Consider the following 20,536-nt stretch of genomic DNA (forward strand, 5'->3'; position numbering starts at 1 on the left):
ACATAATGGGGGGAAATGGCAGGGCAGAGGAGTAGCTACAAATCAATGGACTCACAGGGTCGAAAGAAACTTGATGGCATACTCCATCCAGTGGTCTGTTGTAATGAGTTTCCAAGATTGGAGGAAGGTTTTCAGCCAAGATTGGAGGAAGGTTTTGAGAGAGTCAAAGAGACTGCTTGGAGGCTAGGGGGTAGGTTTCTTTGAAGACTGAGGTTTTGACTTTTGTTGATAAGACTGCTTGGAAGGGGTGTTTTCTGTTTCCAGTATTTGGATTCTGGTGGGTAATATGGGCATTTAGAATATCCCAGTTTCCATGTTTTGGGTTTGTAGATGAGCTGAGATTGGGACTGAGTGACTCCCAAATTCTTGGCTCTTTTTCAATTGTCCTCTGCAGTGGTGAGAAGCTCATCTGTGGTAGAACGGAAGAGTCCCAGACTGTTGAAGGGTAAATCCTCAACTTTTCACTTGATGTCAGGTTGTAATGCTGTTGTATGAGGCCATGTGTGACGGCAAAAAGCCACAAAGGTAGCTAGTTCTGGAGGAGCAAAAAACAGCATGACAAACTAAATTTATCTGCTGTCTGGTCACACAAGACAGTTCTGCGATGAGGTCTGAGGCCATCTTATGTGAAGCTTCAGGTGAGTCTAGCAGTAGAGCTGAAAACTGATTAGTTAGGTTAAAAGCATAGGCCAAAAAATAAGCCAGATAATTATGTATTTTCACAGTGGTGGTAGTAAAAGTATACATTTTATGGCTACGTGTATCAAGTTTTCTGTCCTCCATATCAGGAGGTGCAGGATTCCTGGTTTGTTTGGACTTTGAGGCAGAGTTAACTATGACAGAGTTCAGCACTGGGCGTGAAAAAAGGAACTTGAAATCCATAGCCGGCACTCTATATAGCAATTCAGTCTTTGGAGGTAGGTGGTATAGAAGCTGGTTTTTCCCAGGCTTCAATCAGGCCTTCTAAATGGACAGGCAACATTGGTAGCAGAGATCCTGGTGTAGGATTATTATGAACTATATCATGAACCACATCTGTTACCTTGGGAGAATCAGAGGGAAGTTGTATGTTGAGGGACCCAGTTAACCAAGAAAGGAGGTTCAGATAGACTTCGGAGCTCTCAGGAGATAGGGCCCCAGGTTGTAGGATGCCAGAGTCAGAAGACACTGGGAGGTTATCTTCAGGAGTGCTGTCTTCTTGGTCCAAACCTGGTGTGCTGAGTTCGAACTATGACGGTTCCGAGGTATATTGGAAACCATGAAGGAGTTCATTCTGTAAGGAGAGAGAAGCCTGTTGTGTAGGTTGATTCACTGTGATAATTGGTGGTGTAAGGACCAGTGCAGAGAGCTTGACCAATGTATCAGTAGGGCAAGGTACAAGTTGATGGTATATGCTAGTACCAATGTGGGTCGTCTATTCTCAAATCCAGTAGATGAGGTGAAACATATCAGGATCAATCCCAGTCCCTGTAGGCATCATATGAAGGAGATAGAGAGTAATAATGTCACCTATTATCTGTGAGGGAAATATTCCCTTGGGTAGAAGGATCTAGAAATCGACGAACCATGGTGGTCATGATGATAGCAGACAACTCAAGTCCAAGAACAGGATTGACAGGTGTGTTGTTCAGACTGCAATAGTGGTGTCCATTGTGTTGAAGTGAGCTGAACCCAAGCATGTTGTTTAGGTTCATGACAAGGATCCAATTTAATAAAGTCTTGTGCATGACACTGAGATCATTGGTTGGTCTCAAAGTGAAGCTTGGATTTGAGGAAGTCTGATGGCATATTGCTATGGCAGACAGAGAGCTTGCAAGCACCCAGATTATCTGGGTTGTTTGAGTAGATAAATTTGGAGCAGACGACTGAAGGCCAGAGTCCAAAGGGGCAGTAGTTGGAGCTTCAGCCATTCTGTCTTTTGGAGCTGAGAGTTCTGTAGGGACAGATCATACAGTTGCAGTTGGAGTCTGTTGATGGGGGCCTGAGGTTGAATCCAAGTGCTTATGCTGAATCTCTTCAAGTCGGTAGACAAATCAGAGTCATGTTTAGAGACTGTCGGACTTGAACTTTTTTACTGCCAAAGTAGATGCTGCTGCTGACTGAACCGAGTCTCCCCTAGGTGACAGGGAGTGGTGGCAGTGTGGTTCTCAGGTCCGAGGAGTGACATTGCCAGTTGGAGAAAAGTCTCCACAAAATGGCTTCTAAGTCTCCTGGCCCTGGTTTTTTCATGCCTGTTTGGTAAAGCCAAGACAATGGACACAAGAGTTGACTTCATGGGCTTCCTGCAGGCAAAGCAAGCAGTGTGAACAGCCGTCAGTAGATGGGACTTTAGCCCCACAATTTTGGCACTTTTTAAAACTTGTCTTCCCTTCCATGTGGTGCCTCTGAGTGCAGAGGATTGAGGGAAGGGGCAGGAAGAGATCCAGAGAAGGAGACTGAAGAAAAAAAAGAAGTCCTTTTTTTTAAAGGAGAAGAATAAAGAAGAAAGATTGATGATATCAAGATGAACAAGAAAGTTGAAACTGAGGATGAAGGCAAAAATGAGGAAGCTGAGGGGAGGAATGCAACAAGGTAGGTCCTTTCAGAACAGCGGTTAGGAAGAAACTGAGTGGGAGGTGTGCTTTCCCCTTGCTCCAGCCATGCCCAGTCGATGCCTGCTCTTCAGAGCAAGGAGAAAAGCTCACCAAAAACCAGAGTCCAGATCTAGGGTGGCCAAACTTGCTTAACATAAGAGCCACATAGAATAAACATCAGATGTTTGAGAGCTGCAAGACATAAATGTCAGATGTCTGAGAGCCACAAGACATAAACATCAGATGTTTGAGAGCTGCAAGACAGGAAGGAAGGGAGGAAGGAGAAAAGGCAAACAGGAGGGAGGAGGGAGAGAGAGGTGGGAAGAAAACAACTTTAACTTTAAACGCATTCTCCAAACTGCCAGCTGGCTTGGCGAAGTGATTTAAAGATACAAATGCCTTTTCCAAGCCAGCCAACAGGGCAGTGGCGGCTTCAAGAGCCACACAGTATGTGTGAAAGAGCTACATGTGGCTCCTGAGCCGCAGTTTGGCCATCCCTGGTCTAGATCCTGGAGTTCTCTGAGATCAGGTTCATGCTCCAGTGCAGAACCCATGTGTGAGACTGCACAGAGACCACAAAGAAGATCCAGAAATTCTCTAAGACTATGTCTGATTTTTCTCTGAGCCTTCCTGTCACTGGAACCATAACACTGACTAATTCAGTCAGTGGGTTAGCTGGTGTATGATTTGGTACTATATAGACTCTTAAAATGTTAAGAATTATGCTCTGGTTTGTGATATTTAATGTTTACTATATCATCAGTGTACTACAGGTGTGCAAAAATTAGTATTTTTCTTCTTGGGTCTATTGGACCTGGAAAAAAATCAGGATGTCTGAAAAATCCCAGATCCCAATACCAGTATGGTGTTTGGATCCAGGATTTTTTAGACATCCTAATTTTTTCCCAAGTCCAATAGACCCAAGAAGAAAAATACTGATTCAAACCAATTAAAATTACCGATTTAAACTGTGCTGCAGGAGAAGCTGGCCCCAGGAGCTGCATGTGGTGGGGAGGCAAGAGAGGGTCACCTGGGGCAGCAGGAGCGGAGAGCAGCTGCAAGAGGAGCTAGCCCCAGCCCGGTGGCTCAGAGCTCTCAGCACCCACCACCTTGGCTGATCCTGGGCTGGCTCCTCTTGCACCCATTTCTTATAGCTGAATATACCCGAATAAAAGATGGGGGGAAAGGCTTTATTTGGACTCAGCTATACTGGTAGCCAATCAGAGAATCTGACATTTATTTGGCTTAAATAATACCTGGAAAATACCGGTAATAAGGTATTTTTTCAGGGTTGGGTTTTTTTTTTTTTTGGCTTGGTTTATGCCAAATACACAGCGGTAGAATCCAGATATAGTAAAGTGAACTGTCCTACTTCAGATGGCAAGTGGGAGAAGTCATTTCTTCATGCTCCCCTTCCCCGAGTTTAAAAACATCCTTCAAATAAAGTCAAGCACAGTGCCAACTAGAAAATTATATTGACAGTGCCATCCTAAGCAGTTACACTCTTCTAAATCTATTGAAGCCAATAAGCTTAGAGCAGTGTAACCATTGTTAGGATGGCACTGTATTCCTCTTTTGATATTTCTCAATTTGCCTGATTTTTTTCTAAAAAAAAAATCATATTTTTGTTAATTGATTAATTTTGTTTTGGTCCTAGATTACTCAAAATCACAGCCAGTTCTTCAAAATCTTATCCAAATGGCCTACCTGTTGGTAACCTTCAGCACTTGGGGAGTTCCTCTCGAACATCCTCACATTTACTAATCAGGTAAAATTAAATTAAGGATTGCTGCCTATGTACATGGCTTATGGTTTTGGCAGTAGCACCTCGCTATGGGTTCAGGGAGGTTTCCAGAAACAAAGCAGGCTGAAAATAAGATTCAGAGTCTGAATCTTTATTTAGAAATAAAGTTCAAGGAAAGTGGGAAACACTTCAAGGACCGAAGGCTCTTTCACTCACTCACTCTCTCTCTCATATACAGACACAGCACAAATCCGATCGTCGTGCTGAGGAAATTGCCCTGCTGGAGCCCCATTTTAATTTTACTGAGATATGGGGGTTTCCTTCTGGATGTCTATATGGTCTGATATCAAATGTGTAAATATTGACAGAACATAGGAGGTAAAAGTCATCTTGGGAAGCCACTTCAATGAAGCAGATAAACATACCACCTCAGAAAGTACCCTGTTCACCCGAATATGAGTAAAAAAGGGATTATGGATAGTGGCTGTTTCCTGAGTTTGTCTCCCAGAGGACATCTGGTGTTGCCCAGACTTTTAAAATGAATCTCAAAAAGTCATTCCAGAACTGGCCAAAGTGTGACAAAAATATTACATCACCCGGACTTGTGTAAGGGTCTATGGCATCCATCGATGTGGGATGGGGAAAGTAAGCTGGTTGTTTCATTCCAAAACAAAAGAATTTTTGCCTGACCTACATGTTGAGCAGGATGAGTGGTAGAATCCAGATACAGTAAACTGAACTGTCCTACTTCAGACTGCAAGTGGGAGAAGTCATTTCTTCATGCTCTCCTTCCCCAAGTTTAAAAACATCCCTCACATAAAATCAAGCACAGGAAAGAGAAAGGTTCTAGCCTAGCTCTTTGCATGCTAGCTTCCACTTTCAAGCAGTTTTTTTTAAAAAAAATTATTTTTATTAAACGTGGGGAATATGGAAAAATGTGATCTCTTCACCTGAAGTCTGAAGTGGCATGGAAGCTAGGATGTAAAAATGTCAGCCTTTGGGTTCCAAAAATGACATGTATCCCTTTTTTTTTTAAACTGAAGCACCATCAGAGAAACCTCATCAACTTAATCTGAACAGCACTCTCCACACATCTGGTAGATTGCAGGTGGTCCAGCTCTGCTCCCAAAGGAGGCCCGTCTGAAAGCGACCAGAGACAGGGCCTTTTCGATTGCAGCTCCCTGTTGGTGGAACCAGCTCCCGGAGGAGGTGAGGGCCCTGCGGAACCTTGAACAGTTCCGCAGGGCCTGTAAAACAGCCCTCTTCCGGTTGGCATACAATTAATTGATATCGGAATGCCTGAATATTTAAACTTCGAACATCAGAATATTGAACACTGGAATATTTGAAGAATTGATTTAAGGAAAGGTAGCATAGTGCATATTGATGTGAGTTTTATGTATTTTTATGTATTTTATTGTATAATTATTAATGTATTTTAAACTGATCTTTGTTAGCTTTTTGTATTGTAAGCCGCCCTGAGCCCGCCTTGGTGGGGTAGGGCGGGATATAAATCGAATAAATAAATAATAAATAAATAAATAAATTACTGTTTTCCAGTTGGGAATGAAGAATCTCTCCCCACTCCATTATAATTTTGATTTAGAAATCCACCAGAACAAAGAAAACTAGAAAATTATAATGTAAAGGCATGAATCACTGAAATTGTAACATCTTATAGGCCTTACCTCTACAGATCTAGAAAGAACACTTTCTGTTGATGATGGAATTACATCTACGGTAATTTCTGAAGTTTGAGAAGGGGAGCTTCCAGCTTTGCTAACGCCCTAGAGAGATACACAAAAATAATATGAAATATTCTGGCAAACACAGTCTGCAGAATACTTGGCTGTTTTGAAAGAACCACAAGCAAATTCTGAGTGCTGCGTTTTCTTCACTGGAAATTCTGGAATTAATACTGGTCAATAACAGTGCTATAGTGCAGGACGCTAGCAGCAACGGTGCATTTCTAGGTGGTTCAAAAAAACCACAACGACTTTGGTTCTATTTTGTTTTTGCTAACAAAGCTTCACGCAGCACTTCACGCTGACATGTAAATACCCTACGGAACCATGGTCTCGGTTTTCTGGACGTGTTTGTCCCTGCTTTGTTTCAAAATGTCTACATCGTGTTATATGCTGATTTGCTTTTCCACCCTGTCTAGAAATGTTAATGGTTTGCTTCCATTTTATTGTATCTGATGAAGTGCGTGTGCACACGAAAGCTCATACTTCGAATAAAACTCTGTTGGTTGTAAAAGTGACACTGGACTCTATTCTGCTGCTTCAGACCAACATGGCTACCCATGTTGCACTATAAGCACTGGGGAAACATTTGTTCTGTCTTGTCTACTAAATATAAACTAACTTCCCCCTTTCCCCAGACACTGTGCTTTTGCTAGATGTGAGATGGGGGTGTGGCTTCATCTCGTACAAGGGAATTCCTCCAGTCATACTCTGGGTTTGCTGGCCAGCTGGCAACAGGCCCAGCTACTAGGCATGGCTCCTTAAAAGATCCTTACAGGAAGGGTTGCATCGGTACTTAGTTCTTGCGGCCTTTTCTTACATGTCCAGGGAACTGCTGTTCGCCACTTTAGGGCCAAGCAGAAATTCTTCTCTGAACAAGTTTTGCTGCAGATCCCGGAGAGATTTTTTTTTTTTCTGCCATCTCCTGAGCGTGGAGCAGGTGGCACTGGGGGTGTGTTGGCGGAGGTATTTGTGAGTTTCCTGCAGGGGGTTGGACTTGATGACCCTGGAAGACCCTTCCAACTCTTATGGTTCTACTGTCAGTGCTGGCCCTTTGAACACTGTTGCTGCCCTAGTGCCACCAGCTTCTCCTTGGGGTGCAGTGGGGAAGGAACCACCTTGCTAGACTCACTCAGGGCAGATATTTGCTCCCAGAATCTGCTGACCTTGGTACAATTATCATATGAAAAGGACAATTGTTTCGTGTTGCCTGATATTGCCTAACATTCCAACAGAGGTTGTTCACGCATTGTTAGAGTATTTTGCACGCAGCAGAAGAGCTGAAGGAGAGGGACAGGCAAAACACAGGAATTAATAGACAAGAGAAACAGCTGTATTCAATGGTAGATATATTTACCAGGAAAGTATCCAATATTCAGAGTCGTTGCCAGGCCAAGGTCATACACAGTAATCAGTACACACGTCAGTAGATAACAGTATACAGCAGTAAGTATACACAGCACGATCCAAGCACAGTAGCCTAGGATCCAACACCAGCAGTGTCTGCTGCCACCCAGACAGTGGGCCGCACAGTACCCACAATCCTTACAGGCAGACTGAGCAGGCTCACTGAGCTTCCCTAAGTACACGTACCAATCATCAGGGTTGCATCAGCTCTGTGAGTCAGCACAAAGCCTAATTACAGGTGAGGTCATCCCACCTTACCTCAGTAACAGGTAACAGCTGGATCATGATGCAGCATGACTCAGCATGACATTGCAGAAACAACATTACTATTACTAAGATGGAGTCAGTCGGCCATTTTAGGACTGAGTTCCAACATTCTCCTCTTAATAGTTCTGTTCGTTTCTCAATCCGAGCCTTTTACAGTGCTCATTATGCTTTTCCATAGTCTGGGGTTTGGTAAACATATCTGCTGTATTGTGGCCAGTATCACAATACCTTATGTTTATCAACCCTTCCATGATACATGATCTGACATTCTGGTACCTTATGTCAGTGTATCTATTCCTTGTCTTTACTCCTTCCGCTTGTTCACCTTGTTCACAAATGATACTGAACAATCTATGTCAGAATCATAGAGTTGGAAGGGACCTACAGGTATCACAATGCAGGTAATTCACAGGTACCTCCCCCCCCATACACACATCCAGTGACACCTGTTCCAAGCCCAGAAGATGGCTTCAATTAAAAAAAAAAAAAAACCGCCTCCAGGATCCCTGGAGTTCTTCCCTTCCGGAAAGAATTAAGTCCAAGATAGCAGATCCTCTTGCTTCTCTCGTTGTTTTTATTTAAACATGTTTTGAAAAATTCTCATGCTATACTCTCATGCTATACTTAGCTGAATGTGTGACTGAAAACCCAAGTTCATCCAGGTACCAGTCCCCAGTTTTATTTTTAAAGTGAACACACATTGGCTCTTTTCCACAGAGGTACGAATGCATACATGTGGAAAGTATTCACATGCGCTGTAACAAGGGAACCCAGCTGTGAACTGGGCCCCTAGTTCTATGAAGTGATGACCATTTTTGTCTTAAATAAGAAACGATCCTTTTAGTCCCACTGATTTCAAAGGGAGAGTTTAAAACCAAGACTCAATCCAGTGGATACTATTCGTGACTATTTTCACCAGGCCCAGTTTTAGCTTTTGAGGGGGCCTGCACAAACGGTACCTAAAGGCCCCTCGACCCACCACAATCCCCCTCCTCATGTCTCTCTACTCCCACTCCTGTATGCCCCCCATCTTCTCCCACTTGTAAGCCCTCCTATTGCCCATGCTCAGTTGTTTACACCACCCTTTCCCCGACACCACTGGCCAATGCATGCAGCTAGGAATGCTGCTGCCACAGCCGCCACTAGCATCACGACTGTGCACCACATCCCTTTTTCCAGGGATGCTGGGCAATTGGGAGCATTGTGGCAGAGCATGGCAAGTAAATGAACATATGAACATATGAAGCTGCCTTATACTGAATCAGACCTTTGGTCCATCAAAGTCAGTATGTCTTCTCAGACTGGCAGCGGCTCTCCAGGGTCTCAAGCTGAGGTTTTTCACACCTATTTGCCTGGACCCTTTTTTGGAGATGCCAGGGATTGAACCTGGGACCTTCTGCTTCCCAAGCAGATGCTCTACCACTGAGCCACTGGAAGGGGAAGGGCATGCAGACAACTGGCAAGGGGGGCTCATGGGTAGAGGGTCAGCAGCAGTAGGTCCACCAGAAGCCCTGGACCTTGGAAGCTGCCCCATCTCAGGGTATACTGGTGCCAGCCCTGGTTTTCATTCCCTGAAAAAACACCCCTCTTCACAAACTTTTTTAAAAAATGCTCACGGTGCTCCTTGTCAAGCACAATCTGCTTGACAAGCTCCTTGTCAAGCACAATCTACTGCACAATCTTCATTAATGATGAGCTCCTTGTTTGTTTAATAATAGAAAGCTTTATTCACGTAACATAGCTGTTTCAGGTGAGACTTCATCTTAGAACTGGGGAACCAGGTGCAGACAGTCAGATATATGGGTTGGTTCAGACCGTTATTCATTTGAGTAAAAAGTGCCTTTTTCCTACCAATGAAGCAGCACCCCTCCCCCCTTCCACATTCCGGTTACAACCAGCCGCAGCCAAGCGATAGTCTCTGAGAGTACAACCTTGAAAACCCAAGCGTACTACAAACCTCTGGATGAGAAAAGGACACTTGTAAGTTTCACAGACACAATATATTTGATTATATAGCCATTTGTGTCAACAAGCACAACAGCCCAGTGTTGCAAATCTGAACCAACATGGAAGTGCTCATGGCAAAGAGACACACTCCTTCCTTCCTCAATACCCATGGAAAGTGAGGGCAATGACTCCTTGTAACACTGTTAAGGGGTTAGCTTTTCTGCAGATGTGAAGCTGTCTCAAGCCAAGTCAGAGCACTGTCTAAGTCAGCCTTAGTAATTCTGACTAACAGCAGCCCTCCAAAGTCCCAGGTGTCAAGCATGGTAAAATTCCAGTGGTAATTAATTGTTTTAGGGTCCTCCATAAAGCTGATCTATGAAACATCATGGAGGGCCAAGGTACTTTGGCTCTGTTATTCTTTCCCCTTCTCCCTTCTTGCTTAATGCTTTTGAAGTAGAGTAGTGAGAAACGAAACTAGTAAGAGAAAGAATAATCAACACCTTCCCATACATTCCTGCCTGGGAGTGTGAGACATCTGGGGAAAGCAAGGACAAGACACTGATAACATTGTGAGAATGTAGACATTTATGATAGTTTATGAGTTAGAGAGCATCCCTCACCCCCTCCTTTGGGAATCCTTTGAAGTATGCCTTAAAAGAATTGTATCAATGTATTTTGAGTATCACTCTCAAGGACCCGTACCAGGAGAGCATATCAGTCTATCAATAAACATAATTTTGTATCTACTCGACTCATTCTTGAAAACTGCATGCTTGACACCAGGGGCCCTACATCTTCTCCCTACAATCCTTTCACTGGAGATGCTTCACCCTGGGGATTTAGGCATCCAAAGTAAGCACTCTGCTGCTGAGGCTCAGCTGCTCCCTCCCTTTATCAGTGATAGCCAAAGCTTATTAGGTACACAGTATTCTTATGTTATTGCACTGATCATGCAGACTCTGCCTAGCTGGAATTAGGTTGCTAGTAAGCCCATGACTATGCTTAGAAAAGGCGGGAGGGAAGCAAAAGCAGCTATACAGAAAGACTGCAAACAGACACCAAAAAGTACATAAAAGAAAGGCATTTCAGGGCTTGGGGGAGGGGAGGGGAGGGGAGGGGAGAGCTTCACTGAAGTATTTGCTTTGCAAATAGTCAATACAGCTTTACTTAAATCTGTCCAAGGGGAAAACATCAATGGTTTACTGCAAGGGCTTACCCTTTGGTTGAACTGTACTCTTTTTTTGGGGGGGGGGGTGCACCTGGAAGTCATGTCGACCTCTGGTGACTGACCCCTACTGGGGCCCTGGAGGATATTCAGGAAGGTGGCTGAATAACCCTGTCCCCACCTTCCAAGTGAGTATACATACATAATTTATTTCTACAGTCATTGACCAGATAGAACTCATATCAGCCAGTGCATTATCGAAATTCATACAGATATTATCAGCAAATTTGGACAGTAAAATATTAAAAGTGAAATACTATTAAATAATTAAAATAATTAAAATCTCTGATAAAATATGGGCTGGCTAACTGTTAATGGCTTGTTTCCGGATTTTAATGACCTGCATAGCAAGTTTTGCCATGTTTAAAGCAATCCCTTGCTCTCTGTCAGCTAACAACTTATCTAAATAAAACCTTTCATTTCTCCCAGGGAATCGAGATCGGGATTATATAACTGGCTCAAATGCCTTATACAACTTACATTCAAACATCACATGCTCCCTTGTTTCTGTCTTCCCATCTTCACAGACACACAGTCTTTCTTCGTAAGGTCGCCTTTTATATTTCCCTTCTATTACTGCAGCCCAAGTGGGTATTTCAAGGACAGTCTCCCATCCAAGTACTAACCACAGTTGACCCTGCTTAGCGCCTGAGATCTGACGAGATCAGGCTTGCCTGGGCTATTCGGGTCGGGGCAACTGTACTGTTATTTTTGAAAAGCCCGAAGAAGCTACAGTTTAAAGGCAATTTCTGTCAACATAAATCTTTCCTGTGAAGGAATGACCTCTATATATGTGAATTTTTCTCTTGTACATGTTATTATATGCAGCACCAGAAGCCATGCATGGAGCATTATTAATCTGCTTATATAGCACTATCCATGCACATAGTTCTTTACAGATAACAGGTGCTAGCACTGAGGAACTTGCAAGCTGAAAAGCTGACATCAGGGAGAAAAGAAAGCGTCAGGGGTAGATGGTGGATGGGGTGGGGATAAACTGAGGAACAATCTATGTTCAGTCCAGTTTTATGTCCCCCATTCTATAACTAGGAGAGTTCCACATTCTTTCTCATGTTTAGTCTAAAGAATTTTAGATATTTAGTTTGAGCATTCTCCCTAACGGGTTGGATACCATGGAGCCATTCTGATACCAGTAACATTTTCCTTTAGTTCAAGGAGTTTTCACCTGGTAAAAGAGGCTCTTATGCCAGGGGAATACTCTACGTACCAGACGAAAGTCCCACCACTAGCTGAATGGGTCTGTAGAAACCAATTTAGCATTCATGAGTTCTGCATAAAAACATTAAAGGATCAAAGGATAATTGCATTAACAGCGTTTTGTTTCTAGAGGTGTCCAGTCAGGTACTTAGGAAGCTTATAAATCTGGACTTGTATCCCAACCCCTCCACAGTCCAGTTTGGATCCTTCCTCCTTTGGCAGAAGGCTCCCTAAACAACAGGAACGCCTCAAACATGGCTCTGGAGAGTAGGAGGATATAAGCCAAGGCATGAAGGAAACTCTCTTCCTCTGTTTGTCCCCTGGACCTGATATTCAAGAATGTGCTGTCTCAGATCATGCAGGTTCCACTAAGCTATTGTGGCTAATCCACTCTAAACACGATAGGGTGGGTATAGTTGTAATTCCTTCATGATAGTCTAGAATCACAATTGGCCTCTATAGCAGTGGACTTTCTAAATGAGGGATGGGCACAAACCAGCTAATGAGCTAAAGTTCCTGACAAATTTTGACCGCTTGTTGTTTGCACCACAAGTTCATGGCAGGTCAACTGGCAGAAACTTTCCAGTAGTTTGTGGAGGTTTGTGGCAGTTCATAAATGGATACATTTTCAGACAGACAGTCTCTGCTTAAACAAAAGCGGGGGGGGGGGATGAATTCTGCAGTCTTGGAAGCACTCTTTGTCTTGTCAGTTTCAAGAGGATTTCAGTGCCAAGTTAGTCTTGTCAGTTTCAAGAGGATCCCCCCCACCCCTCTTTGGCACAGTTCCTTTGTATTCCTTCCCATTTTCTTGCACAGAGCATGCAAAATCCCATCTCTTGCTTGGATTTGCTGTGACTCTGTGCACTGAGAGCAGTCCTTTTTAGCTTGTAATACCAGTGGCACTGGGTTCTGCTGGGTATTCTGCACAACATAACTGGCTGTGCTGTGCTTACAAAATCCCCCCAGCACTTGGATTCCTTGTGACATTAAGCTTTGAGATCAGTCCTTTTAAGCTTACCATGCCACAAAGACAGTGGGTTCTGCTGGGCATTTTGTATACTGAACTGGTTGTGCTGAGCTTGCAACGCCTCCCCCTTGTGTTGTTGTTGTTGTTGTTGGCCCTATTCCAGCTTATGCTGGTCTTTGGGCAATGTACAAGGGGCATAATGCTATAAAATATATATACAAACATTAAAATACAGTATACAATTGATAAAAACTAAAAGAACCAAGCTAAAAGAGAACCAAGATAGCACCCTATAAATTTTTGTCTCAATTTTGGACTACCTGGCCATTTTCCAGGCATGGGGAGAAGGAATTCAGAAAGAGAATATATAGGGGGACGGAAGAAGGATGCCAGCCAATGAAAAAACATTTCTTCCTTCAACCAAAAGCCTGGCAGATCATCTCTGCCTTACAGGCTCTGCACAATTGCATAAGATCCCACAGGGCCCTAATGGCATTTAACAGAGTTCCATCAGGTTGAGGCCAGGACCAAAAAGACCATGGTCCTGGTTGAGGACACCCAGGCATCCAGGGATCACCAGCAGGTTGTTGTCATTAGAGCACAAAGCTCTCCTGGAGACATACCAGAGGAGACACTGGTCCCAGCTAACTCAAGGCCTTAAAAGTCAATACCAGTACCCTTAACATGACTCATTATTCCACTGGAAGCCGGTGTAGCTGGCGCAGCACAGGTTGAATATGTACTGTCCATACACCAGTTTGGTATAGCGGTTAAGTACGTGGACTCTTATCTGGGAGAACCAGGCATGATTCTCCACTCCTGTACTTGCACCTGCTGGAATGGCCTTGGGTCAGCCATAGCTCTCATAGGAGTTGTCCTTGAAAGGGCAGCTGCTGTAAGAGCTCTCTCAGCCCCACCTACCTCACAGGGTGTCTGTTGTGGGGGGAGGGAAGGTAAAGGAGATTGTGACTGCTCTGAGATTCAGAGTAGAGGGCAGGATATAAATCCAATATCATCATCATCGTGATGCTCCCATCAGGACCAATGCTCCCTCTAAGCTGTGGAGTCTTGTGAGCAAAAATTCTACTTTGTAAGCTACTGGCATTAACGTGAGCTACTGCATAAATTAGTTTGCTCTGGGGCTATTTTTCCTGAGCTAAAAAAAAAATGTGTGAGCCAGAGGCTAAAAACTGTGAGCTAGCTCACACTAATTCAGCTTAGAGGGAACGGTGGTCAGGACTCACACTGCCACATTCTGGATCAGCTGGAATTAAAGGGCAGGCCAGCATTTCTGTATCACCTGTAACACCATTTTTGTATTACCTGAGTTTCTGTATCTTGGGTGTCCGCGCTTTCTGATCTTAGTCTTGTCACAGTGCTACCAACTTCATCTGCAAGGAAAATGTAGCATAAAAAGTCATTAAACAAAATGAAACCAATCATGATCATCAAAATTCAGCATTTTACAGTTGGGTGAGTTTTTATACAGACTAGTAACAGATCAATTAGTTTATTTTAAAATTTCGCTCTTCATTCTTTCTCTTCACCCGCAGCTATTACCACCTGTTTGGCTAAAAGATTCTCCGCACCCACACAAAAAAGGTATACCCATTTTGAATTGACACTTTGCTTTCGAAGTCTACCTAAGATATTCTCCACAATCCTTTTAACAACCACTGAATACTTTTTATCTGAATGTGGATCCTCAAACCCAATTACACCCATATAATCCACAGAATTCTGTGAATTTTGGGTCCCTACCTTGAGGCATGATAATAGTGCTATTTAATTCTGAGAAATCCCCATAGGTGCTGAAACAACAGCTTTAAAGCAATGCCAGAAAATTTTATAAAACTCTTTAGAGACTTTTAGAGAAAAAAGTGATATGCTGCATTTAATCCCTTTTGGAAAATTTACTGTATTAGGTTTCCAACAGCATTACAATAATAGGCTCATTATAGCACGAAACTATAGAGCCACTAACATAATAGTTCATGGCCCTCTATATACTAACTTAAATATTACTACCAAATCCTTTAATCCTTAATCAACCGTCTTAACTTAAACCAATATATTAAACCAACAAGTTCTTGTCAGGAACAAGTCCCTGACAAAGTTCCATTTCATGGTTGCTGTCTTCCGATTGATATTGGTATGGCTGATGTTATTACCCTGGTGTTATTATCCTTGCTTATTAACAGCTTTATGTTAAATGTAACCCATTTTAGATTCCATATGATACTAACCCTATTGTGTAAACTTGTTTTCAATTACTAACACTTAGAAGATGAAGATGATATTGGATTTATATCCCGCCCTCCACTCCAAAGAGTCTCAGAGCGGCTCACAATCTCCTTTACCTTCCTCCCCCACAACAGACACCCTGTGAGGTAGATGAAGATATTGGATTTCTATCCCGCCCTCCACTTCGAAGAGTCTCAGAGCGGCTCACAATCTCCTTTCCCTTCCTCCCCCACAACAGACACCCTGTGAGGTAGATGAAGATATTGGATTTCTATCCCGCCCTCCACTTCGAAGAGTCTCAGAGCGGCTCACAATCTCCTTTCCCTTCCTCCCCCAAAACAGACACCCTGTGAGGTAGATGAAGATATTGGATTTATATCCCGCCCTCCACTCCGAAGAGTCTCAGAGCGGCTCACAATCTCCTTTACCTTCCTCCCCCACAACAGACACCCTGTGAGGTGGGTGGGGCTAGAGAGGGCTCTCACAGCAGCTGCCCTTTCAGGGACAACCTCTGCCAGAGCTCTGGCTGACCCAAGGCCATTCCAGCAGGTGCAAGTGGAGGAGTGGGGAATCAAACCCGGTTCTCCCAGATAAGAGTCCGCACACTTAACCACTACACCAAACAAGGTCCCTTGTTGAAATGTTTAGCAGCTGGTGTGATGTGGGATGCAGACTCCCAGGTGGAAAGTGGCCACAGGGAGACACATCTAATCTCGTCTCCCTGGGCAACACTGATAGGCGCCAACCAAAGAGTAGGCTCGGCCTTGACTGAAGCCTGAGAAAGAACTGCATTTTATTCTAAAAAAGACTTTCAAAAGACTTTTCACAGGCAGAGGAAAGTGAAGAGCAGTTGCCCCCTTGTCCACAATAGCTGATAGCTTTCCATTGTGTCTCAGTCTGGCAAGACCTGGACTGGTGACCACTTGCCTTGTAATGTTTGCTTTAAGCATCATTAAAACTTCTTTTGCTCCTACTCAAGAAGTCTCATGATTGGGCAAAACCTTAACAGTTCTGAACACACAAAACATCTTTCACACAAATTCCAGTATCTGTTGTCGCACATCCTGATAACAGTTATTCCAGCACACAGTAAATAAACTCCAAATATCCACAAACTCAGTCCATGATTTCTAAGTCCACATATACCCATATGACTATATCTTATTGTCCATATGGCCGAGGACCTGCCTACTTCAGGGACCGTCTCTCCCCATACGAACCCCAGAGAGCACTGAGGTCAGCAGGGAAGAACCTGCTGACTATTCCCGGGCCGAAAGAGGTAAAGCTACAGAGTACCCGCGCCCGGGCCTTCTCTGCTGTGGCTCCACTCCTATGGAACCAGCTTCCGGAAGAAATGCGGGCCCTGCGGGACTTTGAACAGTTCCGCAGGGCCTGCAAGACCATCCTTTTTCGAATGGCCTTCACCGACTAAAGAGAGAGACTGCTAAGTAAACTCACGATCTGTATAATAGCACCAGCATATTAATATTAATATTAATTTTATTGTTTTAGAATTTTAATAGAATTTTAATTAACTGTTAAATTAGTTTTGTTTAAATATACTGTACAATGTATGTATTGATTTGTGCTGTTAGCCGCCCTGAGCCTGCTTCGGCGGGGAGGGCGGGATATGAATAAAATGATGATGATGATGATGATGAAGATGATGATGATATGAACCACACTTTATGCCCATCAAGCATTTTTAGAAAGTTGAATGGAGTTAGAGAGGGCTTTTGCCCAGTGGGACTTCTGTTCTGGCTGGCAGATTATCTAAAAGTTGATTGGGCAGCAGTTGCAACCACAGCACAAGGATCTTTACCGAATGATTGAAGATCTGTTCTTACATATGCAAGAAAATATTTTAAGCAACACGTTCATCTTAAAAAGCATCTTTTCATTTTAAAAGACACAGAGCTTCTGCCTGAAGTGTTGAGGAGTTTCTATTATAGCTACCCCTGACACTTTGTGGCTGGCTCCACCTCCTGTGGCAATCATTTTGTGGTTGTGCCCACTATTCACTAGCAGAACTCCAAAGGTACCCCCAAGCTTAAAAAAGCCGGGGGGAGGGGCTGGTGCATCTGATGACAGTCCGGTCTCTGAGAACTGTGGGGGAAGTGTGACTCTGAGTACCTTCTGCCTGCTGAACCAGACCTGCTTACATCATGGAATTCTCTCAACAGTGGGAACTGTATCTGCTGAGCTCCCTTTTGTCAAGAACTGTGTCTTGCCATGATTGCATTCCTTATGTATTCATATAATTCTACTCTGATTCTGCCATGTTATCATGACTGAAGTAATTTTATGCTTTGCTTTGAGTCTGTCAGTACTCTTTGTAATTTTGTATAAGTTACTTGTATAAGTAACTGTTCCACCCTAGCCAGCTACAAACATCCCTTCTCTAAATGGTGAAGTCACCAGTTATCTATATGCTTTTTAAAAAGCTGTGCGAACTGTGGGGGCGGGTGGGTGGGAAGACAGAAGGTCTTTGAATATTAAGCCTGCCAGAATTTAGGCGCCTAAGGCCTCCGCAAGTAATGGTATTTTGTAATCTATAAAAGTGTGACCTGTTCAGCACAGGTCAGTTTTAGCAAGACTCATCTTTGCTATTGACACGCTTATCATTTAAGTAAAGCTTTACCATTAGTAAAGCCTAATCTGATTTACATCAAAGAGGTGGACTTAATGATTGCTGCACAGAACTTGACACCTGTTCGGAATTGGTGCATGGTGGAGATTGTGTTTTCAGAGATCTCAGTTATTGTTTTTCTTTTTGCTGCCTCAGAGTTTGTAAAGAAGTGGTGGTGGAAAGTGTTGTCGAGTCACAGCCAACGTAGGGTGACTCTTTAGGGTTTTCAAGGCAAGAGAAGGGCAGAAGTGGTTTGTCATTTGCCGGCCTCTGCATAGTGACCCGGGACTTCTTTGGTGGTCTTCCATTCGAGTACCGACCAGGGGTGACCCTGCTTAGCTTTCCAAAAGCTGACAAGATCAGGCCATCCAAATTGGATACAGGATGTAAATTGTTTAAATGAAGAAAATAGATAAGAAATGCCCAATCAAGGCAAGACTCTAAAGCTTACAAATGTTTGCTATTTTCACCTGTGTCACTTGGCTCCTGTGGGAGTTTAAGAACATCTTCTGGGTGTGGTTTACAGAGTCCGTGGAAAGGACCCAAGTTGAAGCAGTCATGAAGCAACTGTATGTTCACTTCGGCGCACACACTCATGAAACCCACCGCCTTGCCCTCCTCCTGAAAATATAAAAAAACAAAAAGGGGGTTACCAAAGATTTCAGGTTTTCACGGCTGGAAACATCATTAGGGTTTGTAGAATCTTTCGGGCTCAAGTGCCGTGTTCTACTGGAGAAAGTTTTCCTTCCAGACGTTTTGTTCTCAGCTGCGGAGAACATCCTCAGTGGCGTTGCAGCCAGAGCAGGCGCTCTGACCTTCTTGGCTGCTGTGCATTGAGTGGGGCCAGGGCTGCTGGAGAGCTGCCCTTTCATCACACCCCCTCCAGCCTAGAAATAGCAGCTCTCCAGCAGCCCTGGCCCCACTCAATGCACAGCAGCCAAGAAGGTCAGAGTGCCTGCTCCGGCTGCAACGCCACTGAGGATGTTCTCCGCAGCTGAGAACGAAACGTCTGGAAGGAAAACTTTCTCCAGTAGAACACGGCACTTGAGCCCGAAAGATTCTACAAACCCTAAAGGGGGTTACCTACTCATGAAAAGGCAGAATCTCAAAAGCTCAATTTGAAAGGATAAATAAGGGTGTGATGGTACCTTAGAGGCAAAAAGATTTCATTCAAGCAGAAGCTTTCATGGACTTTCTTTAAACTCCTATTTATTTTTGCTGCAACAAACTAACATGGCTACCCCTCTGGACTGGTCCGAAGAGACCCCATTTGCCAGCAAATCCAACCCTGTGTCTCAAGGTACCCTACCCTACGTAATATAGAAAAGAGCAAGTCCAGTAGCGCCATAAAGACTAATGAAATTTGTGGCAGGGGATGAGCTCTTGGGAGTCACTGCTCAGACTCACTTCATGCAACTGGGACTCTTGCTCTTCTCTACTGCTACGGACAGACTAAAACAGCTACCCAGTTTGATCTATGCAATATAGTCAAAGGCGTCTCTGACAGACAACTACCAAGAAATGTTGTGATTTCTGGTAATGTGTGATTTCAATTGAAACCAATACAATTGACTTTTCAGTAAATGCATTTAGGACCAGGACACTGTGTTCATCCGGCATATACAAAAAGTACAGCCATTGGAAGATTTCTCCGTGTCATTAGCACTGACATAAACTGTCCTGACAAATAGTATTTGACAAAAATATACTCTCTAAGTTTCCTCACAATCTTAAAGAAGGGTTTGTTAAATAACTAGGTTGACATAGCTGCCTAATAGTGCATAATTTTTAAAAAATTCATATAATTCTCTCCTGCCTCCACTGCTGTTTATTAGTTTAGCAGAACAAAGATGGAGCCCTCGAGTTGCCTGGCACCAACGTCATTTTAGGCTCAAGATGTCAAGCATGCGGGTTCAATGACGAGTCAAAGTTGATACAAAGACTACGTTTATGGATAGACCTGTGTAACAGGTTCTTGAGAGTAATGCTGCATATACATTGATACAATACTTTTAAGGCTTACTTCAAAAGGATTCCAAAGGATAGGGTTGCGGGGTAGCTCTCACACATGAACTATCATAAATGTCTACTTTCTCACAGTGTTATCAGGACTCTGTCCTTGCTTTCGCCAGATGTGTCGCACTCCCTACCAGGAATGTATGGGAAGGTGCTGATTACTTCTTCTCAAGCTAGTTTCATTTCTCACTACTTCTACTTTTCAGGCAATGAAGCAAGAAGGGGGGAGGGAAAGAATAATAAGCTAGCAAAGCTGGGTCCTCCATGATACTTCACAGTCCAGTGCTAGGCAGGACCCTACAGCAATCAATTATCAATGGAATTTCACCATGCTTGACACAAGGCTCAGCGCAGCCTGATTAAACAATCTATCTGCCACATGTGCAAAATAAGAAGTTGCAAGCTTCATTCTCTTGCAAGGCAAACTGACATCTATCTCAGGCCACATAGCGGCATTTTGTCACTCCACAGCAGTGCTGATGAAGCTGTGGCAGAGTGAACTGCATCATCTGAGAACGCCAGCAATGACTGTCCGATGGGCCTGCCCTGTTTGT

General features: G+C 43.6%; 2 protein-coding genes across 2 annotated transcripts in view; one reads left to right on the forward strand and one right to left on the reverse strand.

Moving 5' to 3' along the window:
• The window catches only part of CFAP61 (cilia and flagella associated protein 61), a 297,694-nt gene that overhangs the window by 251,858 nt on the left and 25,300 nt on the right, over positions 1 to 20,536 (reverse strand). Inside the window, exons 7-8 of the mRNA XM_060253782.1 lie at positions 18,437 to 18,587; positions 14,417 to 14,484 (exon numbers count right to left, since the gene is read on the reverse strand). Coding sequence (XP_060109765.1) covers positions 14,417 to 14,484; positions 18,437 to 18,587 — 219 coding nt within the window. The remainder of the gene's footprint in view (positions 1 to 14,416; positions 14,485 to 18,436; positions 18,588 to 20,536) is intronic.
• CRNKL1 (crooked neck pre-mRNA splicing factor 1) overlaps positions 1 to 20,536 on the forward strand; it is an 85,148-nt gene that overhangs the window by 7,743 nt on the left and 56,869 nt on the right. The window lies entirely within an intron of this gene.

The sequence above is a fragment of the Heteronotia binoei genome, chromosome 14 (assembly GCF_032191835.1).
Source record: "Heteronotia binoei isolate CCM8104 ecotype False Entrance Well chromosome 14, APGP_CSIRO_Hbin_v1, whole genome shotgun sequence".
Taxonomy (NCBI): domain Eukaryota; kingdom Metazoa; phylum Chordata; class Lepidosauria; order Squamata; family Gekkonidae; genus Heteronotia; species Heteronotia binoei.